A 19,515-nucleotide genomic window follows, 5' to 3' on the forward strand; every position below is an offset into this window, starting at 1 on the left:
GGTTCCGTTTCGAAAGGACACGCTAAACGCCCACACAAACCAGTGTATTGATTGCCTGAATGGCACTTCCTGTTCCGGAGTTAGGCTGTTAATAGTTGCGAAACACACTTGCGTTGTCCAATCCTCGATATGGTTTTGAAGCATCGTTGGCAAACGACTCTACTATCGGTCTTAATGAAGATGATGATTTATGATGGCCATTTGGCAAACGCTTCATACTTCTAGGACCATGCTCAGTTTGGCAAAATGTATCGAATCAACCGCAAAGAAGCGGCAAAAACCTCTGCTCGAATCGACAGCTTCCTCGGAATGTTGGAATGTTCCGTTTTGCTCGAAAGCTTCTCGAATTTCACTTTGGACGTCCACAGGCGGCCGAAAGCTCGTTTCAGTTTAGTATGTGTTTGCTGTAAATACCATCGACCGGGGCCATGGGCGATGGTTTTGCTTGAGTGTGTGCATGCTCCGCGACTACCACTACTACCGATCAGCGCTGGAAGCATGGGCAATCCGTGCTTCCTGCCGCCCATCAAGCATGCACGAACGGCAACATGCGGCGTTGGTGGGAAAAATTCGGAAAGAAATTTATGCTTTCCACCGCGACCGGGCAGCGCTTGGGCTTTAGTCGGCGCTGGGATTCGGCTGGTGGTCGTTCGGTTCGATTGTTCGTATGTTGTGTGGAAGGGTTGATTCGCTCGCCTAACATATGCGCAACAAGCTCACGAGGAACCCGCTGGTCAGCGGGTTATTCCTTTCCTTCGCGGCTACCGCGTGTGCGTTGATCTGAGTGTGGTTAAACAGTGGTTTTTGCTCCCAAAGTGTCATAAACACGGTTACAAAAACGGGCAGCGTGCAAAATGAGTAGACAATTGGTGTAAAAATCTCACACAAGCCGGAGCGATTTTTTGTGGGACACATTCACATTGCGGAAGGCGTTCGTAGAGGCCACATGTCACGCACGCTTCAACTCCCGCCGGCAGTGCAACGATGGATTACATAAACTTGAACGCTAAGCTGCGCCAGTTGGCAATGGGAATGACAGGTAATGCTATCGACCTGGAATGGCCGCGTTCCGTACCTATGTTTCTATGTTCGCGTATGCGATCGATACCTCGAAAAACCATGACCGGGCTAACCTAACAACTGTCGCACCGCACGTAAAGTCACGTTTTCGAATTTTAAACACATAACCGAGAGATGGGTCGGATGGGTTTTAAAGTGTCCCAACCAAAAATGTGTGACCCGGCCAGGCCAGGCCGGGTTCATCAGCCTAAATATGTTCCACCTTTCACTTGCTTCCCTTTTAATGGGAAGATAGAATCAAGCTACGAAGAGGCGCCCCAAAACGGTCCAACTTAATGGCCCCGGGCGCTGATCGTGATCTGCGCGAGGCCCTCTTAATAGCTTTCGCTGCGGCCATAGGTAACCTGCGAAATGGTTTTGGAAGGAAACCAAATCTGCATTTGGGACGCTACGAATATATTTGTGGCCCTGTGCTTCACTGAGCCGTTCGGTGACCGATAAACTCAAACCTACCACCGGGTCGGAGTGAAAGTGACGATTCAAGATGGTTCAACGGACACGACTCAGCCTCAGCGGATCGTCGCTGAACTCTCCCGATCAACAATCATTTTATGCTTGGAATTCTTGGGCACATTGCAAGGGGTCTCTCCTCTCCCAGCGATGTTCCCTTTCGGCATTCTTTTCCCATCTGCCGTTGGTTGGCTAACCAGGCACGCGTTCGGCACGCTGACGGCTGATACGACCAGCGAGGAAGAAGTCAAACTTGTTTTTCGTTGGTAGCTATCATAACATTTTTTGCCACAGCAACTCTGTCGAAGGCTGTTTTGTTTGCTGTTGATGTTGGCTGCTGTGCCGTGGAATTCACACCGCTTCGTGTTGCAGTTTTTCGTGTCACTTCGTGTTCGTTGAATTGTTTCACTTTGCACCACAATCGCTTAGAGGTCCACGGTGTGATTAGGTGTGATTGATTGGGGAAAGCGCTGCTCGATGGTCCGCAGCGCAATTCATTTACGCTCGACAACCGGGGGGATCGATTTTCCGTCAATAGTTCAAGTGACTCCACCTTGGGCAACTATATATATCATCAATCACGACCCTTGCTTCGAACGCCTCCTATTTGGGACGGTACGATTTTCGGATTCATCATTACTTGTGGGGATCGAAAGAAAGCGAAAAAAAAAACAGTAGAACTACAATGTTTCTTGGGAGCCACGATTCGGGCCGCGATGGTGTTTTTGCGTGATGAAGGAGCTAAAAATTACCGCATCCCGCAAGGGCAAGTCGTCACGCAGGACCATAAATTCGTATCCGTTTTCGGCGGAGAAGGTGTAGGTGAAAACTTTCACCGAATCGAAATATGCGGCACTCACATCCGAAGAAATTTATTAATCTTTACCTTTTTATCGATCGCGTGTTGTGTGATCGCCACCAGCATGGGTATAGTTTTCGTATTTGTGCTGGGGATTTTTTAGTACACAGCGTGCAAAACGAGTTCTATCGATTACTTTGGCACAGAACTTGTTTTAATCCCCACCATCCTCCAGGGTGTGGTATAAAAGCGAAGATCCATTGCGGTAACGCAACACAGATCGTCTCCGGTTGTTCTAGCAAGCGCGTTCTGGCCGCAATGGGACGCACAGGTTGGTTGGATCTTACGGTTAAAAGTTTGAGTGTACTCCTGTGTATGGTGTTGCTTTACCAAGCGGTCACAGCATCAGCATTACCAACGATTAGTGCTGAAGAAGCCGGCCCAGCAGCCGGCACTTCGACCACGTTGCCTTCGGAAGTCACTTTTCGCAATACAAAGGCATGGGTTAGTTGTGCTCCTACCTGTACAACACCATCTTTTGGGCGGACCAAAACTCCCGTCAACTAAAAAACGCCAGTAAGGAATCGCCAGAGGACAAGAAGTTTACAGCAAAAAGAGGCGTCCGGTGTGAGATACGGCGCAGGATGGCCATCGGAAGTGTTTGATCCCACGACTGGAACTGGAACGACCGAAATGCTGCTACATCGCGATTAACATCTATAAAATAAAGGACGTATCCAAATGTGTTGTTTCGTCTCTCCAGCCCGTTACGTATCCCTTATTTTGGTCCCCAAGGATGCGCAATAAGGTGCCAGAAGGTTAACTTCGCACTCGGTGGTCCTCTTCTTACTACTCGTCGTAAATTTAAGAGTCTTTTTCGGATCCATGATGCCGTATCCGGATGTTGCACTTGTGTGAATTTCATTAAGGATATCTACTTGTTTCCCAAGAAACAATAATCCGCTTGAATAAACTGATTTGGGCTTATAGAGTGGAAGTAAAAAATCCGAAAATGTTGGAGAAAACTTTCACCGAATCAAACCATGCCGCAATCGAAACCGAAGGCGAGAGCACGAATTAATTTAATTTTTATTCATTGCGAAAGGTGATCGTCACCAAGTTTTCTTGGAGTCTTGATGTTCCAGCACACGCCATGTACGGTTCGTTTCTTCAATTACTTGGTATTTGTGTACATTCGTTCAACATAAACTGCATATGCATGCAATCAATCCGACGTTAATCATGTCCCGATAAGCTCAAATTTCCTTGACATCGATGCTAACCGTTTATGCCTACTGTTATAATACAACCATTCAAACACTGGTTGTTTCAGGCTCCAATCAGAGTTCGGTGGTTATCAGTAGGAACTTCGTTACCGGAAACTCGATAACGTGGAGTTTTTGTTTTGCCTCATTTTATTTATTGGCCATCATGTCATCTTTATTGCCGCCAATGTTCCACTCTACTATCTGGATTCGAACCCGCTTTTTGCACCAACCACCGTTGGTGTTGACATGCCAATACGGGGTCGTGAAGATAACGGTGCGGTTCTTTTTCTTTTCATTCAATGAAATCCGGCCTTTCGCAATGCTCGATTCCGCGAGAGTGCGGCAAAAGTGAACTGCATAATTTATGTTGGTTTGATGCTGTGTCTTGTTGTGCCATCTTGATGTGTGTCGTTACCGTGACCACGCAGGTTCTGAAATTCGGGGACACCGCACTGTAGTGAAATTGATTTTTTGGTTATGAACGGCCAAATAGTTGCAGAGAGAGAAGGTTCTGAGCGAAAATAGCGAGAGAAAGAACCATGGTGAGAGCGTCTACGATGTGCATCTCTCCGACGGTGGAACGAGATAGACATTTGCATTTTGAAGGCCAAGGTCACGGACGGAAGCGTGCGAAAAGTGCATCCGTTTGCTCTACATAACTACGTATGCGCGCAACAGACAATGATGTCACGGCGCACGGTGTGTGACGTAAGCAAATGCTGGTCGGTCCGTGAAATTGGGCCGCCTTGTGAAAGGCTCTACCGGAAAGACCACTCATTGCCCAAAGATCGGGGTTTCCGTCCGATACGAAGTGAAGTACAATCATTACAAGTACCATCCGACCAGGCAGCATTCGCTTGTCCTGGCCTGGACTTGTTTTGGCTGGTGGCCACCAAGGGTGGCCACTGCATGTGTCATTCGTTGTTTGCCCATGATAAAACACAATTATGATAACAACCCGTGATAATGGCAAGATGAATAAATTGATCAACGGCCGATAGCGCCCAACTCACACGGGTGTGTGGTATAAAAACGGTCACCCGGCGTACTTTGTGGCCACAGACCGTCGTCGGTTGTTCTAGTAAACGGAATATGCGCGCCACAATGGGACGCTTAGGATCGTCGGATGTTACGTGTAAAAGTGCAAGTGTTTTCCTTTGTATGGTATTGATATACCAAGCGGCATCAATCAGTGCTCAAGAAGTCCAGACAACGGATGGTACCTTTCCGACTACACTGCCATCGAATGTGACTTACCCTACGGCGAACGGAACCGTTGATTGTGCTCCAACTTGTACAACTCCATCGCAAACAACCCCAGCATGGAATGTGACGTGGGGTCCAACTACTCCTACTTCCAACTGGACAGTTCCACCGCAGAATTGGACTACGCCAGCGTGGAATGTGACGTGGGATCCAAGTACTCCTACTTCCAACTGGACAGTTCCACCGCAGAATTGGACTACACCAGCGTGGAATGTGACGTGGGATCCAAGTACTCCTACTAATAACTGGACACTTCCACCGCAGAATTGGACCACTCCATCGTTGAACACGAGTTGGCCAACAACAGAGAATTGGACTCTTCCACCGCAGAACTGGACCACTCCATCGTTGAACACGAGTTGGCCAACAACAGAGAATTGGACACTTCCAACACAGAATTGGACCACTCCTGCTTGGAATGTCACGTGGGATCCAACATTCCCCACTGGCAACTGGACACTTCCACCGCAGAATTGGTCTACTCCAGCATGGAATGTGACTTGGGTCCCTACCGTTCCCGATTGGAACGCTACTTTCGTGCCAACCGCTTCCACGCCATCTGCTCCAAGTGTCAATTCCACCTTCAAACATTCTTATCACCATTACTTGGTGAACCGTGTGCTCCACAGAAGACCCAAGCACCGGCCAGACAGTGTGGCCGATCAGCCAACAGAACCCAAGTCACGTGCTGATTGGCTGTCGCGGAAGAGAGATCTTATCCGAAATCGAGTACATGCTGATAGCAATGAAAGCCGAACGGTGTAAGACATGGCGCAAAATGTCCAGGCGGAAGCTCCTGATTGGAACTAGCGGAACCAAAATGCTACCCATTACGAGTGAAATCTATGAAATAAAAAGAGGTATCCAAATGCGTATGTTATTGGCGTTTCTGGGTCTGGGACTATGTTTTCCTCCAACGGAACACCACGGAACTTAGTGGCCCGTTTCGTCCTGACGCACCAACTTCTGTGTTGTTTCGGTCCATCCGGCAGGATGCAAAGCGCCGGCGCCTCGGAATGCTCGCTGTTGTTGGTTTCCCCACACAACCACCAACACAATCTTCCCCAAAAGACGGCCAGAGCATCAGTGCGCCGAAAGGCAATGTTTTGTTTATGTTGCGCTTTATGTGGCCGAGAACACGAACTGGGGACTACCACCCTCATCCGTCGCCAACAATCCGGTGGCGGCGGTGCGACAGAGACGCCAACATTCGCCGCAACGCATGCGTCACCCCGTTCGTGATGGTGTGGCGGCGGCGGCCAGCACCAGTTATCCGGAGCGCGATTTGAGGAAAACGAAGCAAGGTTTGCAAACACAAGGGGGTACGGCCGCAAAGACTGGCGCTGGCCACCGATGTCGCGTCCGCGGAATCAGTCTTCGTAGAACCGCGAACCGTACGGGGTGGTGGACGCGCGCGAGTGATTGCTTCGTCGCTTCGACCTTTCAGAGCGATGATGGCATATGGTGGACTGTGGGAAAAGCGCTTTTAGTAGCTGTCCCTTCGCTTCTTTATGCTTTGCAACAGCTTCCCAAGTGTGTGGTGGCCAACCGTTTCCGTCGTCGAGCATTTGTGTTGCGCTTTTCGAACGCTTGGCTTGTGTTTTCCAAGAGGGCAAATGTAAGCTATAGATTCTGATGTGCCTGGTCAAGTGTCTTGTGCTTTCTGTTGAACGCCACTCCGGAAGGTGTCGCAGGACAAACGACCCCGGACCCTACACTAAGTTGTGGTTAATCAATAAGTGGGTTAGTTCGGTGCACGGGTTTCTGTGCTGTGAACCGTTGCGTTGCCCGTTGCCTCACGTGGCCTCACTGGGAAGTGCAAAGCGCCATGCAGGGTGTCCTGCACAGTGCCACGTGTGTGTATGGGTCGTTAGTGACAGTGTTTTAGTGTGTAGCATCCCTTATTTTGTGTGTCAGCGCGAAACCCTTTTTCGGTTCCCCAAGGATGCGTAATAAAAGACGTTTAGTTTTCTAGCACTTGCTATCAGCTGACTCCTTATTCCCTTTTTCACGCCATATGTCGGAACTGTGCCATTGTTTGAATTTCATCAAGGATATTACTTGTTCCCTAGCGATAACAATCCCTCCGTTTGCTCATTATTTGCATTCTCCCCCTGTGGCCACAAAGAAACGATGTGATGTCCTTTCAGGACCCGTGTGTCTGTGTGTGTGTGAAGTCAAGGTTTATGCAACTAATGGAAAACCAACACACAGAGGGCGAGACATACGATAGTGTGGCCGCATGTCGTCAAGATCCCGAAGAGACACGACTACCACTACAACGGCCGCGAAGACATTGAGGGAAGCTCCCTCCTGGTGGAGCCATAAATATCCTGTTCCCCGCGGTCGAGCCTTACTACTTCGCTTCCCTGAAAGGACAACGATGATATCATCGTCAGTTCCGCCTGCATACTTCACCGCCGTGCACCGGTTCTGCGCGTAGCGTTTGTGGTCCGATCTTTCAATCTGAATTCTTTCGCCCCACCAGTAGTTTGTGAAGTGATTCTCATGTTTCGACAACTTAAAGTGCCCCAACAACAACAGTAGTGCGTGACATACCCGTGACCACAAAGCGGCGTGAGTTTTTAGCTTCCAAAATGTTCGTCACGGCGGCGGCCGCAGACTGTGAGTCACCGGACGACGATCCGTGTGTGGATGCGGCGCGCGACCTGGGGTACTGTCCGCCGGACAACTTCACGTCGACCGTGGCCCCGATGCCTCGCAAAGCGACCGGAGCCGCTAGTGGTGGCACCGTGCCACCGGCCGCCAATCGAGCACCGAAGGCTGCCCCACGAACGTCGCAACCGCCGACGCCGAAACCTAGATCAGGTATTTTGTCACTTTGTGAGTGCGCTGTTCCTAATGCTCAGATATCGTCGTATGGTGGCGAAACGAAATAAGCTTTTTATGTTTCAACAAACATCGTTCAAACACAGCATCTGGTACGAGTCACTAAGAAAATATGTGCCTGTCTTTGGTCAACATGATAAGTTCAACCTAGAGTCAACATGATAAGTTCAGACCTAACCTAGATAAAATGACTTGATTATACGTCTTGGTGGCAATTATCGTAATGGCTGGAATTGAACCAGCCAGAAAGTGGACTAGAAACCCTTTAGTTAGAAACCTTTTAGTCACTTTATCTGAAACTTTCTTTAGAATTGCTCTAAATCTCAGACATTCCGACTTTGAACTATGCCGCACACCCCCGAAACCAGGTCGCAAATTTAGAATATGCTAACGAGTCTTGTTTGTCTGTGTCGTCAAACCCGGGCTAAACATCACACGTCCATTATCCGTCACATGTTTGGCTCACGGGGCTGGCTCGCCCGATGCTAATCAACTCACTTGAGACGCGTGACAGCTGAAGCAATTTGCACGTCGGCCCCAGCGGTTCGTCAACCTTAGTGGCGCCGAATTAAATAGCCTCCACGTGTCTGGTTTAGAAATAGTTGTGGCCAAATGTGGGAACGGTTCCCGAAAGCTCCTGTGTATGGCACACGCTTGAATGTTGTGCTCGCGATAAGTCATCTTCTCGGATTTGTCGAGGGCAATCGTTTGTCTGAAAAAATCCCCAGCGAAGCATGAATTATGTATGCGATTTCCGATCGGAATCGGGCTTTTGGCGTGGATGCTTGCGGCATACACGCGGAGCACATGATTCACAGTCCGAAGTGGTTTCGCCGCGCTCTTTCATCGATCGATTGGTTGGCCGTTACATTAGCCCGTGATAGGCGCATAAAGTGCAGACGAGTCGAATCGTCTTAGCAAATCGTTGGTTAATGTCTAGCCATCCTCTGGCCAGACGAAATCACGCCAACGCCTCGAAATGGAAGATCGGACACGAGTGCCATCGCCAAATAGGGTCATGTTTATTCTGTCAGCTTTTATCGAAATTTGAGCTTTATCCATTCGAACGCAAGCATAAGGCAGGGCCCACGGGTCACGAGTGTGGCACTCGAAATGGGATGATAATGAAAATGATGATATAATGGATGTTATGGATGGGCATAATGAGGCCGAGAGGGAAAATTGTATCATCGCTGCCGAGTGCGGACGTGCATCGGCAACTGGCTCGAGGACCCGGGTGGCCACTTCCGCACGAACATTTGTCTCCTGGGAACGGGAAAACCTGTTGAGAGATTGCAAGGATCGGTTGGGGAAAAATGTGGTACGGACTTTTTGGTTTGCTGGATCTTGAGGAGCACTCTGTTTAAGAAATGGAATTTAATCATAAAATCACCCTTCCAATTAGCAAATGAACTGAACTGAAGAGGTGGCTTCTTGTGAGCTCTATCCTGCATTAAAAATGCATATGTTTAATATCACGTACAGTCATTGCGACTGTGAACGATGCAGTGATGGCGGAAATAAAAAGTTACCCTGTCATTCTGTAGAAGTGCAACCAAATATAAATGGAACCCGGTTGAAAGCTTCCGGGAGCCCTTAATCCCCGTGTCTCGTAAACCCTGGTGACTGGTGCCGTAACTTCCCGGGCTGATCCACCATTACTTGCAGTATCAGTCTGTTGCAGGAAAAGAAAACTCCTGACAGTTACGACACTCCCACGTGCTATAAACTTTAGGTGTATCTTCGGTGGACTTCAAGTTCAGATACGGTTTCTCCTCACGGAGCTGTTCCGGGGGAAGAAGAATTACGTACAAACCCTTCTCATGAATTCGTAAACGTAATCGACCCAAGAAACATACTTTCGGCGATGCCCACTGTGGGCCGATTTTGTGGCCAAGGCCGTATGTGCCGTATGTGTTGAGACCACGAGGTGCCACGAGAAGCTTTCGTGTGGCTACAATATCGTTCTCCGTTCCAAACGCGACGTTTATGGTCCCAGACACAGAGCTTGAGCCGAACAAGAAGGCGCTTTTACCAGTTCCAAGCACACGGCAGATGTAAACCGTTCCGAACACCTACTGGGTCGGATCGATCTTTTCCGAAACCCTACATAGGCCCTCTTGTAGGCCATGGCCGGCTGGACATGGCTCGTAAATTTGTTTACATCCCTGGAACTGGTGCAAAAAACACATTCAAACGGTAGCTAGCCGCGGTTTTCGTTGAAGAACCGTGCCTTTGTGTGTGGGACGGAACGACTCGAGTAATGAGTGATGGACTTGTTGGCGGGTTAGCTTGACAAACGGCTCATTGTACTGTGCCAGCCTCTCAGCATAGGTAATGAATCATCGCCGACGAACCTTGAGAGCAGTAAACTCCAAAAACGGGTGTGTGGAACAACACTCCTAAGCCGCCCCGTTTTTGGGGGCCATTGGCCGCCAAGTTAACGAATCATAAAGAACGCCGCCAAAGGCACTTAAGGCGTGGCGAAGGAAACAATCGTTCACCGTTTCCGTTTTATTATTAAAAACAACCGTGTTACTGTTGAAATGTGGTTAGTTCCACCGAGACATGCCAAGAGGGTTCCGATAGATTCAAGGCGCAGCACGCGGTTAACCTTGTAGCGCGCGGCGATGGCTTCTTGTTCTAGGCCAACGATCGACCCTGCAGCTGGCAAAAAACGGAGACAACCGCAGCGTGCGGGTCTGTAGATAGTAAACCTAGGTAATTGTTGCAATGACAGTAGCGATAAGGGGCAGGTGACAAGTTTGGGTTATTGATGAGTAAGGTGGTGACTGATAGTACAAGTAGTCCAAGGAACTGGGGTTCCCTGTGTGTTTTTCGTTCGATGTCACGGTTCGGTAGCTCAATTTTTGTCCGTTTGTTTCCCACGTATTCTGTGAAGTTTGTCAAGTTGCAACAGAGGAGGTGCATGTCTCGTGCACCAAAGGGCGTCTCAGCGAAACTGACCACTCTCCTGTTGGACTTTACTTTCAGTTTTACCTACCACAACGCAACTAGATAGTGTAAAAAAATCATGTGATGAAGAAATCGACTCCAGTGGGGCCCCCAGCTTGGACGGAGTGAGCTGCAGTGGCAGCATCAGCACGTGCAGCGGAGCCAGCAGCAGCACCAGCTACAGCAACAGCACAAGCAAGGCGATGACGCTGTCCCGAGCGACGTTTTCGCATACCGGCAGCATGCCCCGCAACACCCTAAGACTGATACCAGTGGACTTTTCACTGTTGAACGTAAGTACCGCGGGCCGGGGGCAGCGAAGAGTTAGTGCACCGCGCGCCAAATGCAACGACCCGTTAGATAACTACTGGCCGAACACGGGGACCGAGATTTGATCGCCTGAAGTTTGAAGCTTGAAGCGGGTTTGGCAACTCCGGTGAACGGTGGTCGTTACCATGCAATCGACGATTACCGTTTTATCGAGGGGCCGCGGAAAGGTATGATCCCAAAGTCTGTCCGTTTCGTCTAATCCAATTATGCTCGAATCACGGCTCGAAGAAGGTGGTCACCGGAGGCCAAGTCGTAGCCCTTTGTTCAACCGTTCCTCTGGTGCGCGCTCGGTCCAGATGCTAATAAGTGTGGCCATTGTAGGAAGCGTTTCGGCAGTTCGCGGCCAGCCCGGCAGGCAGCATAACGCGCCGAGCGCAAGTGGTACAAATTGTGGAGCAATTATGAGGGTCGTGCCTCTCGATTTCACCGGAGGCCACCGAGTCTGGAGGGTGCGAAGAGGGGAGGAAAAAGCATTCCGCCCACCGACGCAGCCCGGATTCTCAGCATTCATCTTATGTTACAAAAATCTGCGGCAAGCGGCGCGGCGGTTTGCATAATGGCGGCGGCGGTTGGTCTCTCGTGTCGATTGTGCTGCCAACTGAAGCTCTCCGGGCGCTGAAACTGGATTACGAAGCCAAGGTTGCCGCAGCACGAGTTCCTCGCTGAAAAGTTGACACAGATCGAGTGAAAGGGGAGCTACCGTTTCGTAGAACTGTTTACCATAAACAGCTTTTGAAACCGTAGTATCTTCAAGAATGACTGGCGATCAAATTTGGGAAACAAAAGTTCCGTGAACGTCATTCCGACATTGGCATTGATGGCGAATGGTATGATTTTTAACGTCTTTTCATTATTGCAACATGCGTTTCGTTGCGAAAAGGTGTAGCAGTTCCTTTAAGTAGCTCAGCGCTCAGCACTAATCCATTAACACCTTTCCCATGTTGCGGGTCCCGGGTCGAGCTGCGCAAGCGAGCAATATTTCTCACGTCCCCGGTCACATTCTGCACTGTCGCTGCATTGTGCCCCGCTGCACTTTTGACGCTACGGAAGCGTGGTTTCCGTTGGGCGCGGTTGGGCGCGCTCGTTACATAGCCGTAACGAGAGCAAGTTGCACTACTTTTTATGCAACCATTTCAGAACGTAAAGCGAAGGGTAAAAAACGGCCGCACTTTAACCTTTTCGCTGAAACGTAATGGTTTGTTGCGTTGCCGCGGGAGTGCTAGAGTTATGTTCTGAAAAACTCCAGCACCACCCCGTACGTAGCACATAAGTTCTCGTGAACGTGTTCGCTTTTTTTCGGTGCTGACCTCCCGGAACACCGACCGGTGAAACTTACAGAATGCGTGACCGAATCGGACACAGCATTTTCCCACAGAGTGCCTCGCGAAAGGCGGTTCACTTCCAGTACTTGGGCACGAACTCAGGATTTCGTGATTCGCATTGGCGCCCACCTCGCATGCGGCATACGTGCGACTACTTCATCACAGTATTGGCCAAATGGGGCCAATGTTCTTCGACCCATTCGTGATGAGCCTGTCTTGGCATTTCTTTCACATCTTACCCGCAGGATGATGACTTCATCGACGAAGCAGCGAACGAAAGCGCAGACTCCAGCAGCGGCGGACAGAGGCAACAGCAAAACGGTGGCCACCGGATATCGTCCGGGGTCGGCGCCAAACGCAGCAGCACCGACGATCGCAACACCGACAGTACAAACCGCTCGATGATCGTCAACAACGAGAACAACCAGAACAACATCAACACCGTGCTGCGACGGACAAGTAAGTGGGCTTCCTAATCTGACCAAAACCCCCGATTAGCCCTCCGTTCGATGTTCTTCCCCGAACCGGACAACCGTTTGTCCTTCGTGTCCTCGCCCCGATATGATCGCCACTAACAACATTGTTTCTGTAAACTTTCCATTCCTCCTGCGCTAACCTCTAACGCCATAATACTAAACATCATTTGCTCGACGGCTACGTGGGTCCTGCTGATCGGCGACGTACCCTTGGACGTACGATCACAGAAAACCTCATCACCCACGACGAATATCATCGGTTCTGTGATAAGGCTCTCGAAAGTAAATATATACGAACCATTCGAGTGTAGTGTGTTTGTGGTTTGTGGTTCATTTGCCTTTTTTGTGTGTGTTTTTGTGCTTATCACGGTGTTATGCTTCTAATTTTGCATGTATTTTTCCATTTCTACGTATGCTAACCTTGTACATTTTGTGTTCGTTTAACACTGTTTTGTTTATCTTATGGAAAGCTTTCTCTTCATTTGTGTGTTTAAGCATTTCAGTTCACCCGAGATTCTTCGAAAATGTTTAACCATTATGTTGTTTTAATCTCCGCACGAAAATGTCACGTTTTCGAATGCGATATGCCCTCAGTGGAACTGGTTTGATTCCATTTTCCTTATCCAATCATCCGAACGATTGCATAACGAAACGGTTTCTAATGTGATCCTCTTTTTTTTTTTGGTGGAACCTTACCCAACCAGTTTAACACGTATGCGGTTCGCGTAACATTTGATCACGTTTTCTTCACGTTGTTATGATGATTTTGTTGACGATCGTTTGATTGATCGTTTTCAAGCCTTTCAACCACTTAATTTGTTTATGCTGCTTCTTTCGTTATGCACTTGCACTGCCGCTTGGCTGATTGGTGCACCGCGTGGATTTCGGATTCCTTTTTTCATACACTAATTCACACCGTCAATCCTTCCACCAGCCTACGATCTCGCTACGCAGTGCGAGTCACGGAGGGCATCGATGCGCCGACACACCATCATCGGGTGCAACCAAAACTACAAGCTCGACCCAATGGCCAGCCATTCGATGCCTCCGTCGAGGCCCGTTTCCCGCCAATCGGATCGGGATCATGCGACGAACGGGAAGCTCGAAAACGCGGCCACGGTCCCCGCGGTGCTGGCAGGATCTAGCCTGGTGGTCAAGGAGAAACCTTCGGCGATGGTAACACCGCACGTGGTGAATGGTGCTGCGCGGCCGGCACCGATCGGTGGTAATGGAGCGGTAAGTGAGTGTGGTGCTGCCGGAACCGGCAGCAATCTGTCTTCGCTCGACACTTGGACCAAAAACTCGCTCGACGAAAGCCAGTGGAAGGATACGTTCAATCTGAACGATCGGCTGTCGCTGACGCTGGAAGAAATCGTACATATCCGCTCGGTGATGACGAAGGCCGAGCTCGAGGGTCTGCCGGTGGACGTGCACATCAAGGAGGACGTCGAGAAGCGGAAGGTGTGCTTCCTGTGTCTCCGCACCCGCTTCACCCTGTTCGCCCGGGGCATCCTGTGCAAGCTCTGCCAACGGACGGTTTGCAACAAATGCAATACGAAGGTTGGTCCTTTACTGGGAATCCTTCGTTCGAACACCCGCACTAACTGGCCGTTTGTTCCTCTCACCCCGCCCGGATAGATGCGAATACCTACCGAACATTTTCGCAATGTTCCCGTGGTGCTCCTGTCACCTTCGCTTATGAGCAGCCCCTGCACCTCGAACACACCGTCGCCCAGTCACCATGCGCACGGTGGCGGCACCGGGTCCGGGCCGACCAGCATGGTAGACGAATCCTTCCCCCGATCCCTGATGGAGCGACTCTTGCGGCCTGAGTTAGATCGGAAGGTAAGGTGCCTTCGGTTTAACTCGCGAATACCAGTAACGTGCAACATTTCACTTCCCGGCAGACTCGAAATACGGTCGGCAGTGCTCCATCCTCACCAAAGAACCAACGGTCAGCGTCCAGCACACCGGGCACCAGTCTGCACGGTGGCGAGACGCTTTCGCTGTCGCTTTCGCACCACTCCTCCGGTGTCCAGCATCATCATCACGCCGCCAAAGAACATGCCGTAGCGTCCGCGGCTGCCATCGTCAGTGCGCAGAAATGCTCGCTCATGTCGCGCAGCATGGAAGGACCGAACAGTCTTCCGCCGCAAAGCCCCGCCCGACCGCACTCCAACTGCAGCACGCTGGACAGAAAGTAATGGCCGACGAATTCTTCGGTTTCCGTACGAACCGCCTGTCATTTTCCGATTGTTCGTTTTCGCAGGAACCGCTTCACCAAAGCATTCACCCTAACGGCGGCGGGCGGCCAGAGCGGGGTGTTGGACCCGCAAAAGGAACGGCTCACCGGTGAGCTGATGGCCGTCTGCAACGATTGTCGCAGCCTGGTGCTGGAAATCATACGATCATCGCGACAAACCCGAACAACGGCCCGCAATCAGGTGTTGCGCCATCTGACGCTCGACATCTCGCCGGTGTACAAGTAAGCGACCGGCGGCGGCGGCAACTGGGAGGCACGGCGATCGCGGGATCCATCGAGAAAGGAAAGCGCCGATTGTTGGATTTGATTTTTTTAACATCTTCCTGGCATCTGATTATGAAAGGATTAGCGAGGGCGAGAGAGTATAGGAAGAAGATTTAGGGACAGGCTGAGTGAGGAAGAGATCATCCGGAACACTACGATTTGCGCCCAGGTTTGTTTGCGAATTTTGTATTTATTATAATTATTTATTTAAAACAAACGGTACTTCCCTTCGAATGAGTCAAACAATGGGGCAGCAGAGCAGGGTGGACGCGCGCGGCACGGACCATCACGGAAAGGATCACGTTCGGTCGTCGTTGGCGAGCGGAAGGCACACTTGGCCCCTCATATTAAACTGAACAACCGCCCCCCCCCAGCACCGCCCGGACAGGCTGATAGACCCTCTATGGCATTGTAATTAGGTTTTTTCTCCGGGTTTCAGCCATGGTTTTTGTTTTGTTGCTTTTTATTTCGAGAAAAGAAGTTTTACACACACACCCGGAAGCAGTTGGCGCGAGGGCGTTAGAGTAAATTCAGGACACAAATAAATTGTCATCCATAGAGCCATAGAGCGTGTGTGTCCCACATCTAAGTATTTTCTTCTTTTCGTTGTCACTTATTACTTTCTTCCTAAAATTTGACCTGGTCAGAATGAGCAGGGCGAAGTTTAGGTTTTAAATTTTCTCTTTTAGTTTCTCCGTAGCAAGAAGAGGAAGAAATTTTGAATAATGAGGCGCTTCATGATCGAAATCTAAAATAAATCATATCATCTTCAGTTTTTGGAAACCGTTCATTTGTTTTCCTTGCGAAACGCTAGCATTCATAAGCATCAGGACATGGAAGTTCGGGTTGTTTTCTGAGCGAGGCCATTAGCAATCGAACCTATTCACTATCGCCGTAGTTTGATGTGTTTCGTGAATAATCAATAGTAGAAAACTGTACTGTCGCACCAACCGTAACTACAGACTGCGCTCTGTGGGAAGAACCCCCGCACGTAATCACATTGTTTGCATTGATGTTTACGCAGCTACTGATAACAATCATTACAGAAATTAACCAACAGGATTAAATTAACTAATCTATCTCTCGCAAAAGCTTAGCGATGCGAGCAAACGCAACGCAAACAGCCAAAATTGATAGCATAATACTGTTCGAAAGATTGTAGTGTTTTGTGAATTTATTCTTCGTTCCCGACGAGAAAGTATTGCAAATAAATTATTCAACTTGCGGAAGAAATATATAACAAAGCCACATGATAGACAAATGCAACGGTGCTTTCGCACTCTTGCCATCAGTAAATGGAAAATTCGAAAACAATAGAAAAATGACCGTTAATGTTGTTAGCCGTTGTTTGTTCGAAAGGAAGGATAGCTTCAAGGGGCGTTGGTATGGGGCGAGAGGAGGGAACACACGGAAGAGGATGATCGTCTGTTTGCTGATTGCGATCACCGGATACCTTTAAAATTAGCATATAGAGTCGAGTATATCAACCAACATCATAGAAAGGCTGTCACTAGTATATTTATACACAAATCTTCCATCTTTGCGAACTACAACCGACTTTTAAATGCGTTCAGTAGCGAGAAGGCAAACGAGTCCTTGACCTGCAATACTCATACGAATCGTAGATGAACATTTTAACACTACTTCCGAATGCAAGGACGAAGAAAACGGAGCCCGTCTACGGGACAAAAGTAAACAGTGTTCCATGAAAGTATTATCACATTTATGCGACTAATTAATGATGGAGACTGTTGATGAAAGTACGAATGCGAAGGAAGCAGGCACATTGTGAAAAATAAGTGTCCATATTCGGACGACGACCGGAAAGGACAACCACGATGCTCAAGAACCATGACGGACGCATCGAGGGTTTGTAAAAACGAGAAGTACATGTAAAAAGTATCAGTGCATTAAAGGAAGGTTTGCTCCTATTAAAGAAAGCTATTAATTATATGAAAGTAATCATAATAAAAACAGAAAAGTAAAACTAAAAAACACTTAATGCGCACCAGATAAACTGACCGTTTTCCATTTTTATCTGCTATCCGAACCTTCTTTATCGTGTAAGTTTAGCTCAACTTTCTCGTTCGGCGTTTTAATTCGATCGGTTCGATCGTTCGACACGAGCCGGGAGATTCTGCGACAACGCTGATTAGAACAGGAGTCCTTGTCGGATCGAAGGTAGCAGATTCGACCGATTAGAGGTGAAACCTCCGGGAACGAACCAGTTACCGTAGAATACAAGCGAACCAGAAGCGTTTCCAATAAACTAATACACAGTGCGAAGTGCGTAAAAGATACCCTCGTTATGTGTATTTCAAAAATGCTTATTGATAACTGAGTAAAAAATAACACAAAAATATTCCATAACATGTCAGCCGTCAATACCAGGAGCAGCCATTACGAGAAACAACAGGACGGAACTCTTTCAAGCGTACAACTTTTATCCTGACGTCTCGCCCTTTTCCTTATACGAGATGACGCCTTTTTCTATTAGATCCGGAATTTCCACTGCCAACCATGGGGAAAGCTGCAACGAAGCGCGAATTCGTAGTTGAGTTACTAGTTTCTTGCCGAGTGAAGTCTTTAAGTTACCCCCAGCGCCATGGCGTGTGCGATTCCAAATTTCGGAACATTTCTCGCCCAAAGTGGCTTAAAGTGGTCAGTGAGACAAATCTTTCCCCCGCGGTACATCTTCGCTGTCTTTCCATCCAGTTCGGGTAGCGCTATTTCCGGTGCCGTAGTCGGATAAGTTATCGGAATCTGTTCGATCAAATTCGGAACATGAGAACGGCGTTCAAACCAAAGACAGGATAGTGGATCTACTCACGTCGAACTCTACATCAAACTCGTACTTGTGCAGATTGTGCACGTACCAACATTTGCCGAACCATTTGGTGCCCTCCTTGTTCGATTCAAGTCGAAACCAGTCCATATCGGAGGACTTATTGTTTTGCACGTACTGTAATTAAAACACGGTGGTGATAGGTATACGGTGGTTATCGAGGAAGTATAAAATGAGTCATTGGGCCATTATACCTTAATTAAACTCTGATATTCTTCCTTGAGGCGTTCCACCCAAAGCTCCTTCTCCCTTGGCCCCGCTTTGGTTTTGAGCAATGGAATGCTGCTGAGCGTTCGGCGTGTTCCGTCGTCTACCATCGTGGATCTTGTGTAGCACAATTGCCGCAAGAAATTACCAATAAACCCGGAATGGTTTAGAAAGTAAATCACAATCTGTTTCGTGGCGTGTCGTCCCCACCGTGCACTGGTGAGAAATTGCTGACATCGGCTTTCGGAGAACTCTTTCTTTAACGCCCGTCCCGATCCGCCCGTCTGATATCGAATAACAAACTTCTCGACGGGAACGGCCACTAAAGTACAACTAAATGATACCTGCTTTTCCGCTGCGACGTTTTGCTAGGTTAGCGTTTTCTTTGCTCTTCTTCAGTCTCTATCGTTTTGCGTCCGTCTTCTCGGTTGTTTCACTGTTTTGTGAATCTCGGATCGGGTTTTTATTTGACGTTCCGCGATTACGGCATTCACCACTGAGACGTGGTGAGTAATTCGAGTACAAATCGAGCAATTTCACCCCAGCTTGTAACAATCTTGGCTTCTGTCAAACCGAGTGATAGTTTGAATCAATACCTCTCGTCGGTTATAACATTTAACACATTTAACGATCCTGGGGCGATTCGAAGCTCGGTATTTGATTGCCTACCCTGATCGCTTGGATGAAGGACTCTCTCTGGGAATCAACTAATCATCACTCGCCAGCGACAACCAACTTCCAACATGCAACTTTTTAAAACCTGATTCCTAAAGGACATTTCCTGGCTGACAGAAACATCATCTTACACAAAGTAGTTCGCTGCAGCAACGAAAGTAACAACTCGGAATCGCGAGTTCGTCGCGCGCGGTCCTCCGATTGCCTTCGCTCTCGTGCCGTATGTTTTCCGACCGGTCGGTGTTCTTCGCGCAAAGGATGGCAACAGGGAAGAACTTTTCTTAAGCAATCGTCTACCGAAGAGGATTTCTCTCGTTTCTCTCCAGATGCCATACTATACCATCTACTTCCAGTACAAGTAAGTGAATGGATTAATGTGCAGGATCTTTCAATCGAATAAAATGATCTCTTTTCAGCATTGCCTTGAGCTTCACAGGATCGTTGAACGAGTGATTCAAACTATTC

At 48.8% G+C, this 19,515-nt stretch overlaps 2 protein-coding genes across 3 annotated transcripts in view; one reads left to right on the top strand and one right to left on the bottom strand.

Annotated features, from left to right (window-relative positions):
* The window catches only part of LOC128271138 (protein spire), a 99,632-nt gene extending 83,915 nt beyond the window's left edge, over positions 1-15,717 (top strand). Inside the window, exons 11-17 of the mRNA XM_053008577.1 lie at positions 10,708-10,961; positions 12,566-12,779; positions 13,025-13,078; positions 13,731-14,356; positions 14,435-14,641; positions 14,704-14,996; positions 15,066-15,717. Of these exons, the coding sequence (XP_052864537.1) occupies positions 10,708-10,961; positions 12,566-12,779; positions 13,025-13,078; positions 13,731-14,356; positions 14,435-14,641; positions 14,704-14,996; positions 15,066-15,285 (1,868 nt within the window). The 3' untranslated portion in view covers positions 15,286-15,717. The remainder of the gene's footprint in view (positions 1-10,707; positions 10,962-12,565; positions 12,780-13,024; positions 13,079-13,730; positions 14,357-14,434; positions 14,642-14,703; positions 14,997-15,065) is intronic.
* A 1,910-nt stretch (positions 15,718-17,627) lies between these two features.
* On the bottom strand, positions 17,628-18,804 carry LOC128273179 (ubiquitin-fold modifier-conjugating enzyme 1). 2 transcript variants are annotated; one of them, XM_053011104.1, is made up of 5 exons: positions 18,720-18,804; positions 18,363-18,492; positions 18,154-18,285; positions 17,919-18,086; positions 17,628-17,853 (listed from the first exon to the last, which is right to left on the bottom strand). In XM_053011104.1, the coding sequence occupies exons 2-5, from the start codon at positions 18,483-18,485 to the stop codon at positions 17,767-17,769; spliced, it is 510 nt and encodes a 169-aa protein (XP_052867064.1). In that variant the 5' UTR covers positions 18,486-18,492; positions 18,720-18,804; the 3' UTR covers positions 17,628-17,766. The 2 variants fall into 2 exon arrangements, with proteins under 2 accessions (XP_052867064.1, XP_052867063.1); XM_053011103.1 differs by lacking the exon at positions 18,720-18,804 and having other exon boundaries at positions 18,363-18,678.
* Between the last annotated feature and the right edge of the window lie 711 nt (positions 18,805-19,515).

This window comes from Anopheles cruzii, chromosome 3, assembly GCF_943734635.1.
Source record: "Anopheles cruzii chromosome 3, idAnoCruzAS_RS32_06, whole genome shotgun sequence".
Classification (NCBI taxonomy): Eukaryota; Metazoa; Arthropoda; class Insecta; order Diptera; family Culicidae; genus Anopheles; species Anopheles cruzii.